This window comes from Pteropus vampyrus, unplaced genomic scaffold (assembly GCF_000151845.1).
Source record: "Pteropus vampyrus isolate Shadow unplaced genomic scaffold, Pvam_2.0 Scaffold123, whole genome shotgun sequence".
NCBI lineage: Eukaryota > Metazoa > Chordata > Mammalia > Chiroptera > Pteropodidae > Pteropus > Pteropus vampyrus.
The window spans coordinates 1,223,858-1,232,588 of record NW_011888904.1 but is presented as its reverse complement, the minus strand read 5'-3'; the positions used below and the strand labels follow the sequence as shown (position 1 = coordinate 1,232,588).

Here is an 8,731-nt window from a genome sequence, read left to right as displayed (position 1 = left end):
TAGAATCTAGAATTATACTAGAATTTACTGCACATGTAAATTTTATGGAGGCAAAGACAAGTAAAACCTTGGTAATTATGGGGAGAAGACCAGTCTGAACTAGAGAATCTTTGTAAAGGGATAATGCGGTATTAATAGTTTTAAGCATATATTCATGAATCTGATTTCTATCAGGGTGGTCCAGTGGGGTTCACTATTGGATACCATCACAGGGACACTGCATTATGCCAGCCCTTGAAAGTTATAGTCTGTTTAGGCTGGGCAATCGACTGGGGGTCAGTGAAGGGCAAAACTGCTCAAAGTCAGACAGTCAATCAGCGGCAGAGCTGGATAGAAACACTGGATCCTTTGACACTACCAAATGCCTTTCTTGCAGTCAGTCCTAAAGCAAAGTTCTTGCAAGCTTTGGCCTCCTGATTATACATATTAGTGAAGAGAGCTGCCTTTTGGAAATAAGACAGTTATAAATAAGTCCTAGGGATATAATGTATAGTGTGGTGACTATAGTTAACAACATTGTATTATATATTTGAAAGTTGCTAAGAGTAAATCTTAAAAGTTCTTACCACAAGAAAAAATTTGTATAACTATGTGCGGTGATGGATGTTAACTACGTTTATTTTGGTGACCATTTCATTATACATATATCTAATCATTATGTTGTATACCTGAAACTAATATGTCAATTATCTCAATTAAAAAATTTTAAGACTATTACTAATGAATGAGGTTTTTAGGAAATTCAACAAATGTAAGTCAACTTTCAAGAATGTCTATAGGCTGATGTAAGGGCTGCTGGGTCTAAGAACACAGGGACTTGGTAAACTTTTCTAGATTTCCCCCGCTATCACTAAAGACTGAGAATAGCAATGCCAGGGCCACCACCATTACCCTCTCCTTCCAGCTGTCCCTTCCCCTATCCCTACCTGCACAGAGTGTTGCACTTGAGGGCTCCAGTCCCAAAATTGTTTCCCACATAGGAAAGTCTGTCTGTTTCAGCTGCCTAAAATGTAAAGGGGGAAAAACTCCATTACAAACAATGTTGAAAGGTATTAAGCATATTGTTTCCCTCTTCCACATTTGCAAAAAGCTTTAGAATCCAAACCACTGATTAGAATTAGAGAGCCTCTGAGAGAAGATGCAGCTCCACTAGGTGAATCTAGGATGCCCCTGGGGAAAAGGAAAGAGGTCTTTTGAGAGAGAAGCCCCAGATAGTGCTGACTTCAAGCTGGTCTGAAAAGTTCCTGTGGAAACTGCATCACAGAACTTGGGAGACCCTGGGCTCCTCCATATTTAAAGGCATATAAAAAAATGATTCTGCAGGCAACCATCTGGATCCAAAGTCCAAGCCCTTCTTGAACCTCTTTGCCCATCTCTCCCATGGCTGTTCCTCATATGCTCTTAGGACCATGGAAATGGCTAAGTCACTCCTCAACCATAGCCAAGGATTCCGGCTTCCCTATGTTTGTCCTCGCTATACTCTTCACGTGGAATACTAAACCTCAGCTGTCAAATTCTCCATCCTTCAGAGCTCAGCTCCCTGTGCCCTCCCCAAGAAAACATTCTGGCAAGCAGAAAGTTCGACCAAACCCACTCTGCCTTGTACTCTCCCTCTCTCGGACCCTGAGTTTTGTCTATTTGTATGAGTGTCCCTCACATCCAGCTCTCACCTCTCTAGAGTTCTTTGCACTGTACTTGCAATCTTCCTTTAAGTTTGAGATTGGGTAAAAGCTCAAAAAACTCTCTAAAGCAGTGGCTCTCAACCCAAGGAAATCCCCCTTCTGGAGACATCTGGGAACGTGTGATGTTCTGGTTGTCACAACTAGGAGGTGCCACCAGTATCTAGTGGGTAGAAGCCAGAGAAGCTGGTAACATCCTATGCTGCACAGGACTGCCCCCACAACAAAGAGTTATCTGGATCAAAATGTCAATAGTGCCAATGTTGAGAAACCCTGCTCTAGAGTATGAGCTCCCACAGAGTGGGGCCAGGCCTGATTTAGCTGTTTCTCTAGCAGCTTACAGCACATAGCCACAGTGGATGTTCAATAAATGCTGTTGTATAAACAAATGAATAAAAGGCTATAACTTCAAAGTATGAAACTGAATGCAGCCTGTCCCTACACTCCAACCTACTGGAGCTCAGAAGAGTCCTTCAAAGGTTCATTTGTTATCTCCCCCTTTTCTTCTCTTACTCCCTCCCACATTCACCAGTCAATGGGTCTCCCAAGGCCTGCAGAGTGGAGCATCTGGCTACTGCAGCACTTACCAGGATCCGCTGACTCCTCTTCCTGGGGTTTGTGGAGTCGTTGCTCTTGTACAAGGTAAAGCGAATGTTGCCTGGATTCTGCAGTTTCCCATTGGAGAACTGGACTGTAAGATCACAGTCCAAGAATGAGACGAGATCAGAAGAACCCACATGTATGTTGGGAATGAGCTGGACTGTCAATGGGAGGGAGTGACTGAAGGAATAAGAATGGCAAGGAAGCCCAGGTCCTGACCTAAAGTGGGAATGAAGGAGGTCCTGGTCCAGCTGGGAACAGGGGACGGGGAAGTGAGGGAAGTCCTGGGGTGGGGCTGCGACAGGAGGGAATAACTAGGGGAATGGATCGACTGAGGAGGCCTCATCCAGACCCAGACAGAGCGTCCCGTGGAGAGAAAAAAAATGCAGCAAGTCTAAGACCTGGTGAGTGAGCGGATGACAGTATACCGGATAGTCTTACGGAGAGAGTGACAGAGATATCCTCATCTGGTGTGAGATGGTGACAGAAAGATGGTGGGATGACAGAGGAGCCCTGGACGAGTCCTAAGTAGTGGTAGACACTGGCGGCGGGGCGCAGGGAGGCGGGGCGGGGGGAATTTGGGCCCTGCTGGGAATAGGGTCCGGCGGGGTAGGCGAGAGGACTATAACGGTACCGAGTTGGAAGTGGGAGTTATGGGGAACTGCTCCAGCTCCGCAATCTTTACCCAGTACAGCTCTCTGGCTCTCGTCCGGTTCTCCACAGTACAGCCACTTCGCAGTCGGCAACACCTCCTCCGCCATCTCGCTTCTCCGGCCAAGCCCACGAGTTAACACAGTCTCAGCCACCTGCGCGTTGGTCCCACGCGGAAGCAGTGCAGCGGGCAGGAAAAGGCGTGGCCTCACGGCACCGCCCCGCGCGCGCCCAGCCGCGTGGCTCCGCCCCCAAAGACACCTCCCGCTCTGCGCCCTTGCCCTGAACGCTGAGAGCGCCAACCTCGCCCACCCTTCGCCTCTCCCCTCCGCTCAAAGAGGCGTGGTCTACACACCGTGCCCCGCCTCATCATTTGACTTCCTTCAGAGCACACCACTTGATTGGCCCACAACTCCGCCTGCGCATTAAGGTTCTTGTGGGACAGGGTCCGAAGCTCCTGTCTTAAGCTTTTGCTTAACAGTTTGGTGGGATTTCTTCCTGCTCACATGGACTAGATAGAGTGTAATCTATCTCTCCTACGGTGACAAATATATCTTACTAAGACCTGAAAGGCCAAGTTCAAATTTAGAATTCTCTGACAGGCACTCTTTAAGCCCCAACTAAATGTGGCAGCTGGCTCTAGAGAGCAATTGCTCTCTAGGGCCTCCACCCACATACGGGGATATACAGTCCTTAAGTCCAAGCTTCGTTCACAACGCTGCCAACAGCTCCTAGCCATGATCATTGGGCCCAAGCGTGAATACACCTGTGGTCCCAATCAACCCTGGGAAGGTGGACCAGAGGAGAGGCTCAACAGGCCCAAGAGCATTTGAGCAGAGGATTCTTTGGTGGACTAGAAGTGGGGAGCCCGATATAATGGGCATGTTCCATTGTTCCTGCAGATTAAACCCTCCCTCCACATGGGGAGTTATCAAAGCAGGAAGAAGGCCAAAGCAGGGTCTTAAAGGATGTATCCAGGTAGGGGCCCCTTTTGCTCTGTCAAAGGGGGATACTGTTGAAGGGCAAGAATTTGGGTTGACTCATCCGTGTTCTCCAAATCTCCTTTAAGACTCATCCCCTCCCCACACTCACCCAGGATGCTTCACATAACCCTAACACCTGAGCTCCCCTTTGAGCACTTGTCATGCTTTTCCCAATCTCAAACTTAGAGGAACACTGCAAGTATAATGCAAAGAACTTCTTTTTTTGCCCTGAATCGTTCGAAGTAAGTTGTCAACCTGATGCCTCATCACCCCCGAAAATTACAGTATTTCCTACAGCCAGGGACGTTCCCTAGATAACTACATACAGCCATTAAAATCAGGAAATTAATATTGATACATTACTACCATATAATCATCATAGTGCACTTTTAGTTGTCATAGCTCTTTAGTCTCTTTCAACCTGGAAGTTCTTTACTCTTACCTTGACTTTCATAACTTTGACAATTGAAAAGATCACAGGTCAGTTTTTTTTGGTTTTTTTTTTGTAGAATGTCCCTCAGTCTCTGTCTAATGTTTCCAAGTGATTAGTTTCAGGTTATGCATCATATCACAGATATGAGGCTGTTCTCATTGTATCCTATCAGGTGACAGACAATTTCAATTTGTCCCGTTACTGATGATATTCACTTTGATCACTTAATTAAACTGGTAACAATCAGGCTTTACCACTGTAAAGTTATTCTTTTCCCTTTGTAATTAATACGTATTTTATGGGTAGGTACTTAGAGACTAAGTAAAAATCCTGTCTCACTTCTATTTTATTCATTTATTTATTTACATCAGTATGGAATTGTGAATTCCTATTTTATTCAATTAATTAGAATATGCTACTATCATTGTTCAAATTTTTGCAGATTAGGCCAGGGGAAACCCCATCAAGCTAGTTTCTGAATCTTCACTAATCCGAGGAGCCTAGCATAGGGAATGGAACTCAAGATGCTTAATGTTGGTTAAAATTAACCGGCATTGGGTTTACACATAACAGATTCTCTGTATATGTTGATTGGTTGAATGAAAATATGAACAGTTAAATGAAAATTAAGAGGTGACAAATAAGACAGCATTGGGTGCAAGGAGTCGGTTTTAGTTCCTGAGAGAATTGTCCTGGTCCCCCCGATAGAGACTTATTATACAACCTTGCTACTCAAAGTGTGGTCCTCAGGCCAGCAACATCGACATCACCTGGGAAGTCATTAGCAGTGCACAAATCCAGCCTTATCAAATTTTCTGAATCAAAATCTGTACTTTAATAAGATCCCTAGGTGATTTGTGTGCACTTGAGGTTTGGGAAGTACTCTTGTACAAGACTGTTTCCCTTTCAAGATACATCTTCACCAATCAGACAAAGACTGTGAAAGTCCTCAGAATTGGCTACTTTATAGCTGGGTTAGAGAGTGAAGAGTACCACACTGTGGAGTAAACTCCCAGAATTACCACAGGCAAGAATTCAAAGTGACAGAAGTTGTCTCCGGGGAAGGGAAGTGTTAATGACAGGGCGGTTGAGAAGGGGACTATGGTATACCTATGTTGCTCAGTTATTTAACGATGATTCAAAACACATATACACCATATACACATAAATACATGTATAGATAGTGGGGTGGGGCAAGATGGAGCCCTACTCAATGACTAAAATGCAAATAACTATAGTGACCTCTTCTAAATCAGAATCAGGGTAATCAAAAGCAGAATTTATGACAAATGTTTGTTTATAAATTTGGTTTGGAAATTCAGAGACTCCTGGAGTTGTCTCTTAGCATCATTTTTCAAAAGAGGAAAACTTGATACATATTTTGAAAGTAAGGAATGAGAAGGCAGAGTCCTCTTTTCCTGGGGTAATATCTCCATCTGCTGGCATTTCAAGATATCGCTAATGAAGACCTGAAAAGGCAATTCAGATGCCACAGTGTGTTTGCAGCAACTTACTGTGTACTCTAGAAATGTTTCTTCTGCTTCACCTTTTCTCTTCCTGTCTTCGGCCCCTGCATCTCTTTTTTATTCCTTCCTCTCTTTTTCTGTTTGTCTCACTCTCCTGTTCTCCCTTCTGTCTTTTCCTTTCTCTTCCTTTGTATTTCTGATGCAGATTCTGTTTGCATACCTACAGATATGGACAACTCATTTATTATAAGGAAGACTTTTCATCTTGGACAAGTTGTTTGCTACACGGAGCTGAATCTGTCTTCTGTAGCTTTCCCCTGTGGTTCCAGCTCTGCTCTCCAGGGCCAGATAGAACACAACCAACTCCTCTGCCTTGAGCCCTTCAAGTCTGACTACTCTCATCATACTTTCCATGTATCTGCTCTTCTCCTCAGCAACTCCTTGAGCTCCTCAGCTATTTTACACACCAATGTTTCTAGGTCTCTATTCATCCTGGCCACTACTGCTGGACACACACCAATACATCTGGATCCTTTTCAAACTGTGGGCTCCCACATGTATCAATACTCCAGCTTAAGGCTGGGTAACAGAACAAAGAGGACCCATTATCTCCCTTATGCTACTCTCCATGTCTCTCCTAATGAAATCAATATGTGCTTTTATTCTAAGCATTTTTACTGGTGAGTTAACTTATTTAGGGTTAATAAACAAAGTTTCTTGACATTGCTTCTGCTAAGTCACATTATCCATGCATCTTTTTGTAAAACAAAGATTCAGAGCTTTATAGATTTAGCTTACTCAGACACTTTAATTTTTCCCAACATTTATTAGATTTAAAAATAATTATCAAACCAATGTAATTTTGATGTCCAATATTGGGGAAAATACAGAAAAATATAAAGAATGCAACTATAGTACCCATGATCCCTTCCCTGCCTAAAGGCAAACATTGTTAATATTTTCTTTCTTTCCAGACTCCTCTCTGTGAATATGTTTATATATTTGATATATTATTGTATTCAATTTTGTATCCTCCTTTCCTCAAATCTCACATTATAGTCCATTAAATGTTGCCACAGAGTTTATACATCCAATCCTTTAGTTGATCATTTAGGCTATCCCCAATTTTTTTTACTGTTACATGCCACGTTGCTTGTGATCTTTTTAAGCATAAAACTTTGTCTGCCTTTTTTGAATGGATTCCTTTTGTTGGAGTCCTAGGGTGTGAATTAATGAGTCAACGAACATGAACACATCAAAAAATTCTTAATACACACTGTCCAATTTCACTCCAAAAAAACTTCCAGATCTTTAAAAACCCTCATTCTGTCTTCTAACACTATCCAAGGCACTTTGGAAGATATAAGAATGAAAATAAATGATCATTCCCTCAGGAATTCACTTCCTAGGAGGAACACAAAAAACGGAGAAGAGCACACTTAAGGGCGAATACCGTTAAGTCTTTAGAACTTCTCAGTTCCATCAGTTTCATTGCCTTTATTTGTTTTAAATCTTCCATCGCTTGGCTTATTGTCAGCATTCCATATATATTTTTTATTATTATTTTACGGTTCAATCTGGCAATAAAACATCTGTAAGTGCTATAACTGTCAGGGAATCTTAAAGAACAGAATATACCATCAGACTTCATTGAGGCTTTAAAGAATAAAACTCCAAGGGCAATATTTCCAATCTGTAACGTCTGAAGAGACGGATCAGCTGTAATAATATTTGGGTGTTAAGTTCTGACACAGCGGGATGTTCCTTTTTAAAAAAATAGTCGCCTCCTTCCATCCCTCCCCCTAAAAGAATCCAGAGGCATTCCCCAATCTGCTTTTGTCTCCAGAGCCAAGCCTCCGAGCTCCCGGATAGCTGCGCCACTCCAACCTACAAACCCCACCGCCACCCCCAACCGCCCCAGAAGGACTCTTACGAGCTTTCTTCTTTCCTTTTCACCCCTCGGAGGAAGGAGGGCTTTTTCCTGCCCCAGTGCCGGGCGCCCTAGGAGGACACGCCGGCCGGTCTCCCTCAGAGCTCGGGTTCTCCATCCGAAGGCACCTGGGATCTCGGGAGCCGCCCCAAAGCTTGCTCTTTTCTGACAGCGTCCCGGAGAAGTCCGCAACCGTTCCACGTGTCCAGCTTTGTTTTGGGGGAGGTTGGTTTTGGAGACTGCAGACTGCTGTGACCTGCAGCAGGAAATGTGGAGCAATGAGCGAGTCGGAAAGCCCGTACCCAGCCGTCACTCTCAGGCGCCAGAGCTGCGAGAAGCCACCCCCGGGTCTGAACTTGAAGAGCTGTCGGATCCAACTGCTGTCAGACGGACAGCATTTTGGGTTCAGCGTTTTTAGCCTGGATTTCGTCTAATTCAACCTAAACAGCTTTTTGGAATTTTATTTTTTCCAGAGTCTACGACGTGGGAACTCAACCTTCCACCCAGCGCGCGTGTGAGTCCCGCAAGGGCACTCACTTTGGTTAGGGAGCCGGGCGTTACAGTAGGGGCGGTGCCGAGAGGGTGGGGAAATCCTTCAGGCCCCGCGAATGGTGGGACGCAGTACCCTGAGGGCCCGCCTCCCGGCAGTCGCGATTGTGATTGGTGAATTAGGCGGAATACCCGTTTGCCTCAACCACTACGTGTCTTGATTGGCTGCGACACACACATTAGCTTTTCTATAGCCCAAACCTAGGACCGCTTAGTGCTAAATCCCGCCTTAAAGGCGTTTGATAACAATTTTGCGTGTTGTAAGGAAAACGGTGATTGGTCACAGCGCTCACAGATTCGGTCGGTAGTAAACACAGTGAAGCTCCTGGGACCGCGGATTGGTCAGTGTTCCGGCGTAGCCCAGTAAATTCCTCCGGATTCCGCGCGCCGGCTGGCTGCTCTCTTACCTTGGCCTCGCCCCCTCCCCTGCTGATTGGTTG

At 44.7% G+C, this 8,731-nt stretch overlaps 1 protein-coding gene and 1 long non-coding RNA gene across 2 annotated transcripts in view; both read right to left on the bottom strand.

Annotated features, from left to right (window-relative positions):
- The window catches only part of POLR1E (RNA polymerase I subunit E), an 18,202-nt gene extending 15,066 nt beyond the window's left edge, over positions 1-3,136 (bottom strand). Inside the window, exons 1-3 of the mRNA XM_011366213.2 lie at positions 2,965-3,136; positions 2,267-2,370; positions 927-1,003 (exon numbers count right to left, since the gene is read on the bottom strand). Of these exons, the coding sequence (XP_011364515.1) occupies positions 927-1,003; positions 2,267-2,370; positions 2,965-3,040 (257 nt within the window). The 5' untranslated portion in view covers positions 3,041-3,136. The remainder of the gene's footprint in view (positions 1-926; positions 1,004-2,266; positions 2,371-2,964) is intronic.
- A 2,489-nt stretch (positions 3,137-5,625) lies between these two features.
- Positions 5,626-8,724, bottom strand: LOC111743818. The gene is made up of 3 exons (XR_002781893.1): positions 8,585-8,724; positions 7,746-7,998; positions 5,626-6,032 (listed from the first exon to the last, which is right to left on the bottom strand). It is a non-coding gene; the product is annotated as an uncharacterized LOC111743818 (long non-coding RNA).
- Positions 8,725-8,731: the final 7 nt, after the last annotated feature.